The 18,625-nt window shown below is 43.9% G+C and overlaps 1 protein-coding gene across 1 annotated transcript; it reads left to right on the top strand.

Moving 5' to 3' along the window:
• The first annotated feature begins 9,254 nt into the window (after positions 1 to 9,254).
• Positions 9,255 to 18,037, top strand: Klf6 (KLF transcription factor 6). Its single transcript, XM_047521002.1, has 4 exons — positions 9,255 to 9,578; positions 12,359 to 12,932; positions 14,290 to 14,413; positions 14,916 to 18,037. The coding sequence occupies exons 1-4, from the start codon at positions 9,375 to 9,377 to the stop codon at positions 14,965 to 14,967; spliced, it is 954 nt and encodes a 317-aa protein (XP_047376958.1). The 5' UTR covers positions 9,255 to 9,374; the 3' UTR covers positions 14,968 to 18,037.
• The last annotated feature ends 588 nt before the right edge of the window (positions 18,038 to 18,625 follow it).

Below are 18,625 nucleotides of genomic sequence, written 5' to 3'. Positions count from 1 at the left end.
CCACTGGAGATTGGCCACAGGGCCCGAAATTATGGCACAGGCAAGGAATGCAGAAAGGGAAGGACAGAGAGTGCAGAGAGCCAGCTCTGTGACCGGAGCACAGATGGGGCCTGGGGAAGCACGAAGCATATGCAAGGGACCAGAACAGGTACAAGGGACCCTCAGGTAGTTCCACAGCAGGATCACTGTGGCTCAGTCTGGGAGGGCACAGAGAGAGCAGCAGTATGCAAAAGAGAAAGCTCCAGGAAGGGCCAAGCAGCGGGTAGTGTCAAGGAGGCCTCTGCACTTTGGGCAAGCAGGCCTGAGGGCAAGGCAAAGCCAGAAAGGAGCATCTGCGAGTCCTTGGCCCATGACAGCCTCCCACAAGATGCCCAGAGTTGACATGGTGACCTCATGTCCCTGTCACTGAGTCCTGATGGCTTTCTTCAGAAGCAAGTCTCCAATCTTTCCTCTGTGTTCCTACTGCTACCATCAATGGCGTGTGGCCATGCCTGCCCGCTCGGCTCTGGCTCAGAGAGCCAGGTCAAAGTCTAGCCCTCTTGTCCCTCCCAGACTGCACCACCATGCTGTGAGCTCCCAGGCACCCTCTCCTGCCTCCCTCCCCCAAGGTTCTGAGGTTCACAATCAAGAGGCCTCAGGCAAGTTACCTCCCTGCTCCCCACCTTAGTTTCCAGATCTATACAATGGAGATAAAGATAGCATTGACCTGAGAGGACTGTACTGCCCAACACCTACTAAATTGTCAAAGCTGGGTAATTTTGTGCAAGTTAAATGACCTTCTGAGCCTCAATTTTCTCATTGATAAACATAAAAGTGACAGGATGACCATTAGGATTAAATTAGATAATCTGTGTCAAACACTAAGTAAGCATAGTAACTAGGATATGATATCCATACTCTGTTTTGATTCAACCTGTTTGATTATAGTTGTTTAATATTTATTATCATTTTTCACATTCTTATCTTTAGCCCATAGGATCTTGTAACATATAATTCTATTGCTCTACTAGTACCACTATACAATAGGGGTTAAATTATATATTTTTGTATTGAGTGTGGTTAACCAAAAACTGACCAAAGGAGATCATGTCAAACCCCTGGAGCCTATGAATATGATCTGATCTGAAAGACAGGTCTTTGCAAATGTAATTCAATGAAGGGTCTTGAGATGTGCTCATCCTGCATTATCCAAATGGGTTCTAAATCCAATGACTAGTGTTCTGATTCAAGGAAAGGAAGATTTGACATTGACAGAAGAGGAGGATGCAATGTGACCACAGAGGAGAGATTAGAGTGATATGGCTACAGAAAGCCAGAGGAGGTGAGGAATGAATTCTTCCCTTCAGCCTCCAGAGGTAACAAGCCTCTATGCATGCCTTCTGTAGGACATCTGGTCTCTAGACTCTGAGAGAATAAATTTCAGTTGTTTAAAGCCACTAAGTTTGTAGCATTTGTTATGGTAACCACAAAGAAACTAATACATTATATACATATATTGTCTATTCTGGCTCATTAGATGCTTTTTATGTATATACATGTATATACATATAGACCTTTTTGGGAGGGTACTGGGAATTGACCCCAGAGGTATTTAACCACTGAGCCACATCCCCAGCCTATCTTTTATATTCTACTTAGAGACAGGGTCTCCCTGAGTTTCTAATGGCCTTGCTAAATTGCTGAAGCTGGTGTTGAACTTGTGATCCTCCTTCCTCAGCCTCCCAAGCCACTGGGATTATGCACCATGTAATAAATTAAGACAGAATTTAAAGTATATTAAAAAAAAAAAAAACAACTCACTGGCTTTAACTCTTCATGTCCGCATTAATACAGATTTCCATTTGATGAGAGTGGCCCTACAGTATTGGATAAGAATCAAGACTGGGAATCAAAGAAATCCCAGACTTAATCCTAATTTTGACTGTCTTGACTATAAGGCAAGAGACTTCTGAAATATTTCTCTTCTCTTCTCTTCTCTTCTCTTCTCTTCTCTTCTTTCTCTCTCTCTCTCTCTCTCTCTCTCTCTCTCTCTCTCTCTCTCTCTCTCTCTCTCTCTCTCTCTCTCTCTCCCTGCTTCAGTTCTGATCTGTAAAGCAGAGCAATCTGTAGGAAAATCCCCATTGGTGGTGCTAGAAGCAATACCTCAGCTAACGTTGAAAATTGCCTGTAGGATATTCAGGGAGAAGACTTTGTCATCAGTAGACATTGTTATTGACCCATGTTATAGGATAGGAAATTGAGACTTATAGATACCAGGTGACTTGCCCAAGCTCACACAGCTATTAGGTTTCAGAATTAGGAGCCAGATCTGATAAAGTACACTCCTAATTTCCTGTTCTAGCATACACCCCACTCAACAATTTACTAAGAAAATCTTCAAATATACAGAGAAGTTTAGAGGATTTGCAAACATTAACATCTATCATCCAGATTTTACAATTACCATTTTGGTGGATTTACCTTATGGCATATCTATTCATGTATCCAGAACTCTTCCCACCCACCCATCCATCCATCCATCCATCCATCCATCCATCCATCCGTTGCTCCTTCCCCCTTCTTCCTTCCTCTTCTTCCTTTTCTTTCTCAGTCTCACATTGCATACCTTGGGATATGGCCCCGCTAAACACTGAAGCCTGCACATCATTAACTACAGTTTGATATTTGTTTGTGGTTCTCTCTCTTACTCTCTCAACAGGGGAGGGATTTGCAGAAAGTTAAATGCACTGCCTTAAGCATGCTAGTCAATTGGTTTAGACAAATGCAATTGGGCGTGTAACCTAAACCTCTCTCCAGCCATGGAAACTGCCAACCACTTGAGGAACTCCCTAATGCTCCTTCCAAGTCCATTTCTAGCCCTGCCTGCCACAAGCAACTGGCATTCTGGTTATTTTCACTAAACATCAATTGTAACTGTTCTAGAACTGAAACAAATTTAATTTTGTTGCAGATATTCTTATTTATTTTTGGTACCAGGGATTGAACCCAGAGGCACTTAACCACTGAGCCACATCCCCAGCCCTTTTTTATTTATTATTTTGAGATAGGGTCTCACTAAGTTGCATAGGGCCTTGCCAAGTTGCTGAGGTTTGAATTTGCAATCCTCCTGCCTCAGCCTCCTGAGTCCCTGGGATTACAGGAATGAACCACCACACCCAGCTGTTGTGGATATTCTTGTAGGCAAAGCCTCTTCCCTCAGTCTGATGTTTCTAAGACAGACTCAATGGAGCTGCATGCTATTTCTGTGGTGAGCAGCATCACATCCCATAATACCACAACTCCCACTGATGGACTCCTTCCTGAGCAGGGTCCAGTTTTTGACGGGTATGGAATAAGTGCTATGAACCATCATGTACAAGTATCTTGGTGGACGTATTCCTTCAGTTCTTTTGGTTAAATGCCTAGAAGACTGAAGACCTGAGTCAGAGAATAGCTTTATGTTTAGCTTTATTAAAAATGGCCACACCTTCCCCTAGGGACTGTAGCCTTTTTGTCCTCTCATCAATGAAGAGTACAGGAAAGTTCTTATCACTCATGACACCTCTTCACCAGCTCTTGGTGTTGTCAATCTTACTTTTAGACAAACCGGTGGATTTTACTTTATTTTTCCCTGATTATAAATGATGTGGACACTTTTTAATGTGCCTACTAGCCATTTACATTTTTGTGAAATATATGTTCAAATACTTGGCTTAATTTTTTGTTTTTTGATATTTAATGTTTTTTAGGTTTTTTAATTTTAAAATTGTTTTACTATTTTTTGTTTTTAATTTAGTATTGATGTGTATGTGTCATTTTTATGTCCTAGATACTTGTTTAATTCTAGATGTACAATTTGAGAATATATTCTCCTAAAATTACTTGTCCATGAATTTTCTTAGTATTACCTTTAGATGAAGTTTTAATTTTGGATGAAATCTAAATCAATTAGGACTTTTTTCCTTGAAGGGATAGTCTTCTGTTTCCTATCCAAAAATCCTAAAATCCTTTGCTTACATCCCAAATTGTTGTGATCTTTCCCTATGCTTCCTTCAGGAAGTTTTATGATTTTTTTCCCATTTACTCTGCAATCTGTCTCCAATTTTGTATATTGTGTGAAGTAAGGCTGTTTTTTCCCTCCTTCCTTCCTTCCTCGCTCCCTCGCTCCCTCCCTTTCTCCCTCTCACTTTCTTTCCTTATTTCGAAATTTCCCTCCACATACATATATTCAAGAGTTCAAGCATCATTTCTTGAAGACTTTACTTTCCCTATTGGATTTATGGAACTTCAGTTCCTATGAATGAAGAAAGTCTAAGACACAGTGCTTCCAACCTGATAACAAGAAAATGACAGAAAATCCTAATTTTTTTTAGCTTATTTAAGAATGAAGGCCAAAAGTGTCTGTGAACCATATCTTTCAGACAGCTAAGAAACTGAGAAGAAAGGGTGCTACATGCTGTTTTGTCTTCGGCAAAGCAGCAAGAGGCAGTCTCCATAAAGAAAACACTAATATTGTAATAATTTGCTTATGGGTACAAGTGGGAAGCAAAACAGTTTGGAATAAGTGGAATTCCATCCTCCTGTGCAAGTTCCTCTCAGGCCTCCACCAGGTGCTCATGAGAAAATCAGTAGGCAGGGTAGGAGGCTGCACCCCCACCCACATTCCCAGGCCTGCTCTCAAAGTAAGCAGAAGCCCCTCAGTGGACAGAGAGAGGCAGGATGTGCCCTGCAGCTCATTTCTGTATGCCACGAAACCTTACTCTTCTCTTGCCAAGGAAACCCCCTCCCACCTACCACCCTGTCCCCAGCAGATGCGGTTAAGTTTGGCTGCTCTGGGGGAGGAGGTAGAAAATCTCAGAAAGACCCAGCCCCAAAGCCCAAAGGTGCAGGGCAGACCCAAAATCAGAATTTAGAAAATCCATACTGTCATTAGGAGCCTACTCCCCTCTCTGCCCCCACCGGGCCTCCAGGATTGCACAATGTGAGCATGAACAGGAACACTGAGAACAAAGGTAGTTACCCAGCCTTGGCACAGGTAGCCCCAGCAAGAGCCCTATCTGGGAGAAGTCAGTGGAGAGGTCTCGTCTTACTGCCATATTTTTAAAGGAGGGCTACTAACGCAAAGATCTTAGACATGTTTAAAATCTCCCCTAACGACACCCCAGAACTGTCACCATCATTGTACTTAGCACGCTGCATATGTTGATTAAGCTAAAAACTATCTGTAAGAGCTGGGTGTGACGGTGCACACCTGTAATCCCAGCAACTCAGGAGCCTGAGCAAGAGGCTCACAGATTTGATGCCAACCTCAGCAACTTGGTGAGACTGTCTCAAAATTTAAAAATAAATAAAAATGACTGGATTGATATTGGCCAAAATATAGTTATATGTGTACACATACAAATATGTAACGACAAATCCCACCCTTATGTACAACTAATTGTAAGTCACCAATAAAAAAAATGTGAGCAGGGGGTGGGAAGCACTGGGAATGTTTAATTCCCAGTTTTTAAAAAGTCAGTAAGGTACTTTCCTTTGTTCACTATTCTCTGCACTGTTATTTTAAAGAGTGAATCTTTACCTGAAATGTGATGCTGTAATTATTTTGGTTTCCAATTACAAAAAAAAAAAAAAGCTTTACTGAGAATCAACTTTCACTGTTTGTATACAACTATGGGCAAATAGGAGAGTAAATAAACATATCTCTCATGCAATTACTCAAAAGTATTTTCTTAAAAGTATACTTTATACAACTAAACAAAACAAATGGAATGAAGGATTAATTAATCAATTTGCTGTAGGATAAGCAATATACTGATGACACCAAAAACAAATAAAATTGGCTTCTTGACCAATGGTGGGACATTCTCTACCAACATAATTAGGGACATTACTGGAATTATCCACAGAACAGACTTTTAAGGGTCCTCTTAAAAGTCCCTTTGGAATAATTTAGAACAAGGAGATCAAAAGCGCTGCAAACCAAGACACCAACCATTAATCTTTAGGGTTAAAATGCAAACTTTACTATTTTAATAAAGATTGTAACAGTGATCTTAAACAAAGAACTCCTGAGGTGTGAGAGCATGAGGAAGAAAGAAAGTGCAGGAGGGAGTGGAGTTGTGCGTGAGAGGCAATTGCATAGGATTGCAGGGAGCAGACTCTCACCCCAGGAATGTGAGAGGGAGCCTGGGGCCATCACACAGAATGGGTCCTGACCCCATGGAGACAGTGGCAGTGATGCTGTGGTGGACAGGAGGCTGGACAGAAGAGGTGAACCGATGGGGGCCAGCCTTCCTTTGGCTCACCCCCATTTGGAATTTATTACTTTCTCTGCAGGACAGTGGGGTGATGCGGGGGCGTGAATCTTTTTGAAGAAAGAAGAAGAAAGGAGCTCTTGTGGGCTTGCCGGACAATTCTAGACCCAACTTTATCTAATTTGCTCTGTGACCTGCAAAGTTGATTTCATTTTACTGTCTGATTTGTTTGGGGGAGGGATTATGAAGTGAATACCATGAGCAAACTTGGAAATGGGTAAATGTTGAATAAGTGAATTTTGCCTTCAGTTTATACACTACTATCTGACACAAACCAGGTATTTTAATACATTATCTCTTCTAATTATACCAAACTAAAAACAAACAAACAAAAAAAAGTAGCATTTAAACTAAAAATTTCCTATTTAAATAATGTAGCTAAAGCCACATATACCATATGGATAGTCAAGAGTATAAAGTTCATCTTTTTATTCCAGGACATACTTCCCCTCTGAATGAATCTGGCTCTTAACTCTTGCTCTTTTTAAGAACTAGACATAATTAGTATTGCTCAGATATCATGTGTATTCTTTTTCACATACAAAATGAATGATATTTTCCCATCCAAGAGTTACCTGCTTGGTATTAGGGGAAATGCCTTTCTATTAAGCTATGACCTCCTGTCTCCTCCCCCAACCATTACAGGGACTTTTGCCTATTTTGTAAATGTATGTATACTGATATGAGGCCAAGTCACAGGATATGAATAATATGTGCCCAATGGCTAATGGGTGCAGCAGGAAGTCAAAGAATTAATTCTATTTGAAATTTGTTCTATGACTGTGCCCTGTTTTTACACTTTAAAATTTTTTTTAAAAATTACATTTTGATTGCATACGTATTACTTCCAATTAGGCACATACTAATAAAAAATAAACTGTGCCATCTTCTAGGTGCCAGGAAGTGCAAGTAAATGCCAAAGAACTTTACATTTTACAGGAATGTATACAAAACACTCATTAAAACAATAACTCTGTCCACAAGGTAAGTTAGGACATTCTCACTGAAACACCTCAAAGGATTGCCCAGAGAGCCTTGACTAACATGCACCACAATGACCCTCTTAAGGGTTCCCTGACTTGGTCAACATCTCCTCCCTTCACCTTTCATGAGTTCTACCTTGTCTGGCTCCATTCAAGGTTTGACCTGATTCTTGGGTCTTTTGGTAACACAAGAGCCAAGGTCACCAGCTTGCTGCTAATGAGAGAAAACCAGAATCCAGAATAACAATTTACCAAAGGCTACCAGTTGCTGTCACTGGGGGGATTGGCTCAACTTGTGAACTGTTTTTTTTTTTTTTTTTTAAAGTCATTTCCATTTCCCTTCTTGGAAAAAGACTCTAGGTACATGTCCCTTTGTTGCTAGGTTAAATATGAACACAGGTCATCCTCTTCATATATTACATATAACAAGGACAATAAGATAACTTTACATAACTTTTGACTCACAAGTCCGTGACTATGTGTTCATAATCCTGCCATACTAATCTGCTCTAGTCTTCTGAAATTAAAAATAGAAAGTCCTCTAAAATTATCTTGTATTTTAAAACTTTAAAAAATAATGTCCATTAAACTATATTTTAAATGAAAACTATAATAGTAGTTACCATTGTTTTCCATTTTGACTTTTAAAATGCCCATCTTTCATATTTTGGACATTTTTCTTGAAAATGAACATTATATTTCAGGAGATAATTTATATATTGAAAAAAAAAAAAAAAGGAAACCACATTGAAAGTCTCAACCTAACCGAAATTGTTTACACATTCACGGGAAACCCTCCTTGTTAAGCCTTGTGAGGAGGGTGCCTTCCAGAAGATAAACAAACTTCTCCCAATCAGAAGCAGACGACAGTCTTTTCTTAGAGTTATTCCACAAGTAACAAGGAAAACAACATTTTAAGTTACTGATCCCTGGTTCTCTGGCGACACAACATTGGGGGCGGGGGGAAGGGCTTGCTAAAAATCCTTAAAAATTGCATTTCTAACTCTTTTAGAAGCAAAACTGGGTTCGCAGGATTTTAGGGTATGTGCCCCCTGTCTCACAGGTCAGGCAGGTACTGCACCTCGGGATGCTCAGCCCGGGTTCGGACAGATGAAGGAGAGACCCAGGGGGCGCGGGTTTAGGAACCCTCGCCCAAGTCCCAGGGGGAGGAGGACTCCATGCGCCCAAGGTCCCCTCTGCCCTACCCTACAGTCAGTCCCTTCACCACACCTGTATGTCCCTCCCGTGGGCCATGCTGACGGATCGGGGGGACAGAGGGGGACAGAAAGGGAAGAAGGGGTGCAGAGGGAGACTGGGTGGCCCCGAGAACACAAGGAACGCACGGCCCTGAGGACCAAGGGGATCAGTGGGATGGAGAAGGACAGGGGGACGCAGCGGTTGAGAGCAGGGGACCGGGCAGCTGGCCGAGAGTGGCGTGCCTGCTGGGGTGCTTTGCCGGGACAGGGGCTCGCGCGGTAGTGGGTCCCGGTCGGGGTGACCGGGACCTGCCCAGGGTGGCTGGATCAGACCGTAGAACTCGGCCAGGCGACCGGACCGGTGACGCGGGCGGGCCGGGTTCCTCGGCCCGGCTGCCCCAGCCCCGGGTGCGGGACTGCGGCGTTCGGCCGCGCACCTCCCAGCGCCGACTCCTTCGGCGCGAGGCGGCCCGCGCCTTATATACCCTGCTAAAAATAGCCTGCGAGGCCCCTTTCCAATCAGAGCGGGCAGAGTTCGAATTGAACCAATGGAGAGGGCTGTGATGGAGAGGCTCGGTCACGCCAGGCGGGGCCGCTGTGTGTCACCACCCGCGATTGGTCCGAGCTGACATCATCTGCGCGCAGCCCCCGGGCCGGGCGCGGCGGGATTGGGTAGCAAGCGGGGCGGGCACCGGGCTAGTCACGTGGGGGGAGGAGGAGTGGGGGGAGCCAGGCGGGGGAGGAGGGGGGTGGCTGGCAGCGGAGCTTTGAATAGGGAAGTTTTGCAGGGGTTACGTTTGCAGTCAGTCCGGTGTTTGCAAATATTGTGTGGGCTCCGCGCGCTGCGGGCTGCGGGAGGGTCCGGACCGGGCGTCTGATTGCCGTGCCATTGAGTTTGCATGAAACTTTCACCTGCGCTCGCGGGGAGAGTTTCGGCTCCGACTCCAGACCGCACACCTCCCTGTTTTCCCGACAGCGGGGACTGTCTTTTCCAAACCGACATGGATGTGCTCCCAATGTGCAGCATCTTCCAGGAACTCCAGATTGTGCACGAAACGGGCTACTTCTCGGCTCTGCCGTCCCTGGAGGAATATTGGCAACAGGTAAATAGAGATTTTCACGTGCCCGGTGCGCCGAGGAGGGAGTGTGCGGAGGCGCAGGCAAGATGGTGTGTGCTTGGAAGTGCATCTTTTTATGATTATTATTATTGTTATTGTGATTTTTAAAAATTAAAATAATTATCTTAAAATGTCCTTCTGCTGCCTCTGGTGTGGAAGGCGCTCTAAAAGGGGCCTTCTCCAGCGTGGAGCAGAGTTGTCATTTGAGTAGAGCGGAGCCGCGCTTCGTTGTTCCCAGAGTGTTTTTGCCTTTCCGGAGCTTCTGAACAGCATCCACCCGAGGGGAAACCCAAACTCCTCGGCCTGATCCCGGCCCGAGCCTTTGGCACAAGTTTGGGGCTTGTACCAGGTCCAAACTCTACAGCTGGACCTTGTCATATGAACGAACTTGTCTTGACTGCCAAGGGATTTTTTTTTTTTTGAAAGGGATTTTGTTTTTGTTTTGCTTTTTAGTGTTTGTACGTACAGTTTTTAAATCTAAAATTTTGCCAGCGAAACAGACCAGCTTTCCCCCCCGCCCCTAGGCTATTTCCAATTTCTTTTCCCTCATTGGATTTCTTAACATTTGCCTAGGTCTGCCTTATTTTTCTTACCTGCTTCTCTTGTTTACCAGGGGAAGGGGGGGGGTGCTGTTTGCACACCAGTGACTTGTCAGTCATATGACAATGAGCCCGTCCTAGTTGCTTCAAGTCTTAGTTTGGGAAGAACCTGGGTTTTCGGCATTTTGGTGAAACCAGAAATTGGGGCTTGGGAAATTGGAGAAACTTAATATTTTCCCGTCCTAATTCTTATGACTGCCTGAGGGAAGAGAGACTCCAACACTTGACCCATTGTTTTTAAAAAGATAGAAAGAGGGTTTGGTGTTGTCTCTCTGCCCTGCTGTGCTGTTTGTTTTTTGTCGTGAAGTGAATTAGCAGATCAAATGTATTCTGTGGGTTTCAAAGCCTAGAAAGCTTTGAAGAAGGATGAAATGCAAAGCTTTGCACCCTTCACATGCTTGCTTAATTGTTCCCGATCCTCTCCTGCCTCCCTTTCCCCTGTCCCCTCCCCCCTTTTTCCTTCTCAAAGAAGCTGCTCCCTAGGACGTGATTGAAATTGATCTAAGTAGTTTCCTTAGGGCATTTGGGATTTGGGCAACAAGCCAGACTTGGCTCCTGGTGGCCTTCAGAGGCTTTTAAACTCTCAGAGAGCTTCCTTCAGGTCCCTGGTGCTCATCAGCATAATGGAGATTTTTAAATTGGCCAGATTATTAAAGTTTAACAAGATCTCAATAAATGTGCTTTCCTTTTTCTTTGGAACAACAATGAAATGTATCGCCGTCTCTCTTGTAGTATGCATTGCAACTCAGACATCTAATTTTAGGGGGAAAGAAAACAATTACCCCCCCACCCGTTTGCTCATATTTGCTGCATGAAGAGTCTGCGGGAGGGGGAAGCTTGTGCATATATTGTGACAGGAGGCACATCGCTAAGTAAGCAGGAGCCCTTTGGGTAGCCTGTGTTCAGGATGGCCCATGCCCCCAAAATGATTTGTTGTAAAGAGCAGTTTGGTGTTGAAATTTAAATCTGTAGACTTGCCAGTAGCACAGACAACCTTATATGGACATGCAGGCAACCTAGTGAAAATCAGGGCAGACATAATTTAATCCTAAAATGTTTCCTACCATTTTTCTTTTCCAGTGGCTAGAAAGTTTGAAATGGTGGGGAGAGGGGATGCTGATCTCGGCAGTTGTAGCTTCTTGAAAGGTTGGTTGTGGGGCTGGGGAGGGGCACCCTGTCCATGACACACTGCATGTATATTTGAACCGGGCCCTTATTTGGCTGCTGGTCAGAATTTCAAAAGGAAGTCTCCTTTGGCATTGCGTGAAAGAAATAGGAGTGATGACTCATACAGTTGTACTCTTGGCCAGTAGATAAAGTTCTTGTTCATTGTGGGACTCCCAGCAGGGCCGTGGAGTAATTTCCCCCTTGCATCCTTTACAATAGCAGATGGCCATTCTGGAATCATTCCTCCACTCCTGTTGTTGAAGTCTCTTGTCTCTCCCTGACCACTGTAGAAGTAATTAAAGTTTTGTGGCGTACATGGCCCTGCATTTGGGAATGGCATTCTTTGAAAACATACTAGGTCTCGGCTACACAGGAAATGGGTGGTTTCTGTGCAACTCCACTGATGTCCCTGAAAGTAGACGGCTAGCTGCTGTCTCCTCTCTTGAGTGTGGCCCTATGTTGTCAGCTGTGTCCCTAAGGGGGTCCATCAGAACACCCTGTGTGCCGTGCAGTCTTTTCTGTCTTGTGTGGATACTTGTGGTGTGTGAACGGTGGATGGCTGGGGCTTTCCTTAGCACATATGGTTCTTGAGAATGTCAGAGAATCTGGTTAAACCTGTTGGGGGGGTATGTGTGTCAGGCTGATTTTCTTTGTGTGGTTTACTGGGAGACTCATTAGAAATGTCAACACTTGTAACTATAACAACAAAACAGGCTTAGTGATCATCACTCATTGTGGCCGTTGGCCCAGCACTGGGGAAACCTAGAGAGGTTTCACCCTCTGCTTTTCCTTCTGAATTGTTACCATTTCTAGAAACGAATATTTCCTCCAACTTTCATAAGGTCACAGATTCTGATTACAGAAGGTGCTCTGTCCTTAGTGAGTGACACTGCCACAGTTTACCTGTCCTTTGTTCTTGCATGTTTTGCAAATGTGCTTTTGGTTCCGCTTTCGGTAGCCGTATCAATCACGTGCCTTCTTTCCGTTCATTTTGCACAGACCTGCCTGGAGTTGGAACGCTACCTCCAGAGCGAGCCCTGCTATGTTTCAGCCTCGGAAATCAAATTTGACAGCCAGGAAGATCTGTGGACCAAAATCATTCTGGCTCGGGAGAAGAAGGAGGAATCAGAACTGAAGATTTCTTCCAGCCCCCCGGAGGATACTCTGATCAGCCCGAGCTTCAGTTACAACTTAGAGACCAACAGCCTCAACTCAGACGTCAGCAGCGAATCGTCCGACAGCTCAGAGGAACTTTCCCCCACTGCCAAGTTCACCTCTGACCCCATCGGTGAAGTCTTGGTCAATTCAGGAAATCTGAGCTCCTCAGTGACGTCCACGCCTCCTTCTTCTCCAGAACTGAGCAGGGAACCTTCTCAACTGTGGGGTTGTGTGCCTGGAGAGCTACCGTCACCGGGGAAGGTGCGCAGTGGGACTTCAGGGAAGCCGGGTGACAAGGGTAGTGGCGACGCCTCTCCAGACGGCAGGAGGAGGGTGCATCGATGCCATTTTAACGGCTGCAGAAAAGTTTACACCAAAAGCTCCCACTTGAAAGCACATCAGCGTACTCACACAGGTCAGTCCCCTCATGGGACCTGGGAGGTCGGCTGCTGCTGGGCGCCACTGAATTGGACCAGCCCTGGGAGGGAGCCAGGGCTCAACAAACAGATCCTCACTTCCTAAATTCTGTCCACCAAAGACTTGGGTCTCTTTGGAGTTCAGAGTAGAATCTTAAAGGATGGACAATGGAATCAGATCAATGATTAATCCTTTCAGATTAAACAAAACACAGTCTAGGTGGCATTTTCCATGGACACCCAAACCTCCACCCACTCAGTAATCCAGGCGACCAAGGTCCATGGTGCTCATTCTACCAGTGTGCATGTTACGTTGGGTTGCTATTCATTCTTTTGAAGTGAAACTCCAGGGTCAGGACAGAGGGTCCCTGGGCAACGTGGAGTGAGTTAGCGTTGATGATGATGGTGTGAGGTCTGAGTGATACCGGTGTGTTCTGGAAGCATCAGGACTGATCAGTGGTGTTTATTGAGAGTATCTCTGTGTCTTACAGTCCTTGTTTTCTGAGATCCCTTAGCTCAGCAGTGATGTCTTAATGGAACCCCACAACTTAGATGAAAGGTCTACAGATACTTTGAGGATCTGGAGGGTCACTGGTGAAAAATCACAGAAAATTTTAAGCTGGGAATGTTCAAGTGCTATGAATTTTTATCTTACCAACAGGAGAGCACATTGCTGGGAGTTGGAGTCAGGGACTTGAAAGTCAGGCTTAGTGACAGAGCTGAGAAGGAGACACAGGGAATCTGTCCCAAAATGACTCCAGCATTTTGGTTTTTTTTTTTTTTAATTCTCAGCACTTTTATTGAGTTCATATTTATAATTTGACCAGGCGATGAAGTCAACTTGGTCATTTGATTGCCATTTAGAAAGTGATTGGGAAGCCTTGGAATGAGATTTCCCAGAAACTCATGACTTCAGTGTTGTAGAATTATAGAAGGTCCCAGAGGAATCTGCTCATTTCGTGGGGAAGTGAGTAAGGGACAGAAGAGTGCTGGAGGGAAACAGTTTCCGTGGAGACAGCAGTAAAACTCTGCCCTGCACAGGGTTGTGGGACCAGTGGGCTGACACCTCACCTCCCAAGCATTTCGTCAGTCTGAGTAATTGTCATTGTCACGTGTCGCCTTTGATTTTGCTAGCATGGCCTTGGCCAAACCTGGGTCCCCTGAACAACAGTTAGAAGCCTGAGGCTAGGTCAGGAAAGAAATTGTGTTTGTAACCTTTAGACCGCCGGGTATGGTCCCTGATTTAAGGCCCTGGGGACCCTGAGCTCGAGTCCCGCCACCACACGTGCTGTCGGATGCCCCTCTTCAAGCGTGTCAGTGACGTCATGGCGCGCTTGTCATGTGCTCTCTTCCCAGGAGAAAAGCCTTACAGATGCTCATGGGAAGGGTGTGAGTGGCGTTTTGCAAGAAGTGATGAGTTAACCAGACACTTCCGAAAGCACACCGGTGCCAAGCCTTTTAAATGCTCTCACTGTGACAGGTACGTGCATGAGGGCTTCCCTGGAAAAGAAGCCTAGGTCTGCGTGAGTGCCAGGAGCAGAGCAGGGTGGGTGTTCCTAGACCTCTGAAGGAAGCCCACAGTGTCCTGCCATTCATAGACATTTCTTTTTAAGCCTAAGGCTCTTTAGGAAGTTCCTTGTCTGTGAACAGTCCATGTTAGGAAGCGCTGTCCTAGGTGTACATGAGGCTAGAGTGACTTCCTGTGTTCTTGTAAATTGGCCTCCAACAGCTGTTTGACTTTGAAGAATTGGAAACAAAGTGAATTCGGATTTTCCCAAGAACTCATGATCGGAGGTCTTCTTAGTTTGCCTTCTTGCAAGTTGGGGTTTCCTGTCCCTGAAAGCACTGGCAAGGGTCAGGCCATCCCACCTTTCCCTCCAGAGGGCTTAGGTTGGGTAGTAACAGCACAGTGAGTGAGGCCTTTGGTGTGTAACACAGCCAGGGAGGAAACCTAACTTCTTTGCTTCTGATTTACCCTGCAGGTGTTTCTCCAGGTCTGACCACCTGGCCCTGCACATGAAGAGGCACCTCTGAGGGAGCAGAGGGGTGATTCCTGTAGGCTAAAAGGCTTCCAGGCTGAGAGAAGGCCATGGAAGGAGGGATGCGTGTTCCAGCCAAAGCATGCCATTTTGCACCTACCCAGTTGCCTCCAGGGCCTCTCTTTGGAAGGTCTTTTGAGGGCTAAAAAAGTCATGTAAGAAGCAGCATAGCACCCATGGTGCGTGGTGTTTGGGTGACCCTGGACTCGCCACTGGTACCTAACCTTCTGAGAGGCTCCCGAGCCTTTGCTGTGAGCATGCGCACTGAGAATGTTAATGGTTGGGTTGACTGTATGTTGAGGATCTATTACTGACTGTATGATGAGGCAGACTTTTTTTCCCTTGTGGTAGCAAAACTGCAAGAGATGGAATCAAAAAAGTTGTTTGAATGTTTTGTGTGTAAGGAGTATACCATGAGATGAGACGACCACCAATCATTTCCTGGGGGGTGTCTGCACCTTAGAAAAAAACAAAAACAAACAAACAAACAAAAAAACAAAAAAAGAACAAAAAACAAAAAAACAAACAAAAAAAAAAAAAAAAAAAAAAAAAAGAAGGAAAAACTTGGAGGGTGGGAGCGGGAACTCAGGACCCCAGAGCGGAGAGTGGTATGAGCAGGGGGAGACCTGTCCCCCTTTCCTGTGTGAGCGGAACTTCCGGTGTCTGGTGCAGCTATTAAATGTGCAATGTGTCAAGTAGCTGGTTTTACTTGCTACAACAGAGCTCATTTGTAACCCATTGTATAAGCTGTATTTACAAATATAACACAATGATGATTTTTTTCCTTATAATACAAAAAGTCATGCATGGTCTGGGGAACTATATGCTTTTCCATTTTTAAATCCGGACTGCAGTCTCAATTTCAGATAAGGAGCAGCTCAGATACGATTTGTCTGGTACAGTGATCCCTGGCCACCTGGGCCTGGCAAGACACGGTTTTCCCCTTTCTATTTTGTAACACTCCCCTTCCAAAAAGGTATTGTGCAGCTGAGGAATAATTTTTAAATGATTCTGAATTTGAATTAACTTTTTGGAGAATTTTTGATGCCCTTTGAAGAAACTGGACATGTGTCAATTGTCTAAAAGCTGGGGCTGGAAATTGCTGGTCTAATGTTACATTAGGCCCAGAATCTACGATTTTTCTTAGTTGGGTGGACAGAACCACTAAAGCTTGGAAACTTTTCTCATGCAGCTGTGTTTCTCTTATTTATGCCTTGAGGACTCATTCTGGTTTTCTAGCTGTTAATGCACTGTTGACCTTCATAATGGTGCCTTATGCAAGTGACCCCTTATGTAGGGGTCTCATACAGGGGTGTGGGTGACGCATGCTTTATTACGGCTCTTTCTTCACCTGGCAGTGTACTGTATCAATGTATAATAGGGAAAAAAGAAAAAGAAAAAAAAATAATAAAATAAACCTCTTTAAGGTCCTCCTTCACAAAGACAAATAGATGCAAACTCTCTTGACATGTCAGTATTCGTTCAATATTTTAGACAACTTGACCGTCAGTGTTAAAATGGAAAAAAGAAAAATTTAAAAACTCATGATAATTGAAAAACCTGACCAATTCTGCCACCTCAAGACTTTCATATAGACCTTGCACAACAATTGTATAGATTACACACCGGCTGTATTTAATATGTAATATTTTCACACATATTAAAGATACAGAAGTATAAAAAAATGTCAGTGTATTTGCTTAAAAGGCACAAGTTTCACATATCTATCTAGCTATCTGTTGGTAATGCAGAAAGTATGCTACTTTTTTTTTTAAAAAAAAGTGGGCAGAATTCTTGTGTATGTATATTTGTGTGTATAGTATGTGTATGTGTGTATATATATATATTATATATATATATATAGATAATATATAAATATTTTTTTTAAGGAGAAACTAGAATGTTTAGCTAGAAAATTCTACAGCCTGTGAAGAAATATTTCAAAATGGCCATAAAGGAGGTAAAAATGAAAACTATAACCTAACTTTTATAGAGGCTTTATCTTTAATTTAAAGATTTGCTCAAGACTCTCTTGGCATTGAATCTGTTCCAAAGTGCTGACTTTGCTTGCCATGGTCAGTCTGGAATTGGGCACCTTTGGCCATTCACAAGAGGTGAGAACGGAATACCAGAAAACCAGTTGGACTCAGACACACCAAGGTTTTGATTTGAATTTCAGCCTTATTAGAAGATCTAACCTAAGAGTAAGCTAATCACAGGGATTCTTTTTTAGAACACTTTTTATGCAGATGAAACTATTTTTTCCAGCATGTAGATTCTCCCATTTTCTCTAAGAAGTAATTTCCCCGAATTGGCATACCACAGCACTGACAGCTGATATTTCTTCCAGCTGCTGGCCTGTGGGTGTGGATCTTTTCTTTTTGTACACACACACACACACACACACACACACACACAGAGTCCGGCTGGGCTGGTATTTTGTTTGCTCTTCCTGGAAATGAGCAGTGATTAAAGCTCACATAACTGGTTTTTTATCTGGGCTGAAGAATACATTTACCTAAAAAAACTTAATTCATTTTGCTTAGGGGGAAAATGCACTTTTTATTTGGCAGTTCAAAATCCAAGCACTTGATTTGCTGGGTTTTGGAAAACTCCTTTTTTGGCCCTGCTGTGTGCTTAGCCATAACAATTCCATTAAGCAAGAAGGTAAACAAAGGACAAAAAAACTTGCACTGGCTTGTCTCACTTATGAAACACCATCAGAGTTGTTTGACAGGGTGGGGCTGGGTGCCATGTATGTCAATGCCTGTAATTTTCATAATAAGCAAGTACATAAAGAAGTACATTCTGTTCAGGTGATAACTGAGCCTCAATCAAGCAGAAACTTTTTGCTTGAAATTAAAAAAAAAAATTTCTATTAGTGAAATTTCTTTTTGTTATTTTTTTTTTTTTTTGGAAGCACCCTGTTATCTAAAGAATCTTTGTAAGATTTTTGTAAAATTTTGTTTTACAAGATTTTATTTGAAATTGTTTTTTGCAAGATTGTTATATTTCTGTATGAATGTATTTTTTATTGGAATAACATAAAAGAATTCTTATCAGCATCTGAGTCTGGTTTTTTTTCAGGGTGGGAGGGAGGGGGTTGTTGAAGTGAATTCCTGCTGCATTGCTCACCCTGGCTTCCTCCCGGGGGAAACTCCGTTGTGCAGTTCTGAGAGCCATTTGCCTACCTCGGTATCTTCCCACTTACCCAGCCGGCCCCAAGAGCTGGAGGGAGGCAACTGGCAGTGCTCCCCTTGCAATGCACTGTATGCTCCTCTCCAAATTCTGACCAAAGCAGCCCTGGTCTCTGGGACACAGTAGGAAGACACTTGCTGAATTTCAACTTCCTGTCACACAAGCTATATTGCAGAGGCATCTGCACAGTGACAAACTGGTGGCTCTCCTTTTTTTTTTCCATATGCTCCTCCTCCCTGCAGTAGTTCTGTTCAGGTAGCACTTAGATCTGGGTCTTTCCTTCCTTGGCACAGCCTGACCAGACACCTGGCAGAGGTGTTTATAGAAGGGGTAAAGATGCTGGGGGATGACAGAGGGATTCCAGGCCAGAAAGCTTGCGTCAACCCACTCAGGCTCCTCCCATCATCCTCTGCTGGTTAACCTTGTAAAGCTGGACAGACAGTAAAAATCACATC

Source organism: Sciurus carolinensis, chromosome 12, assembly GCF_902686445.1.
Source record: "Sciurus carolinensis chromosome 12, mSciCar1.2, whole genome shotgun sequence".
NCBI classification, from domain to species: Eukaryota; Metazoa; Chordata; class Mammalia; order Rodentia; family Sciuridae; genus Sciurus; species Sciurus carolinensis.
This window is presented reverse-complemented; position numbering and strand designations above follow the sequence as displayed.

Coding starts and splice junctions, on each gene's coding strand:
- Klf6 (XM_047521002.1), top strand. CDS start 9,375: ATGAAACTTTCACCTGCGCTCGCGGGGAGAGTTTCGGCTCCGACTCCA. Junction 9,579..12,358: donor TGGAGGAATATTGGCAACAG/GTAAATAGAGAT, acceptor CATTTTGCACAG/ACCTGCCTGGAGTTGGAACG. Junction 14,414..14,915: donor AAATGCTCTCACTGTGACAG/GTACGTGCATGA, acceptor TTTACCCTGCAG/GTGTTTCTCCAGGTCTGACC.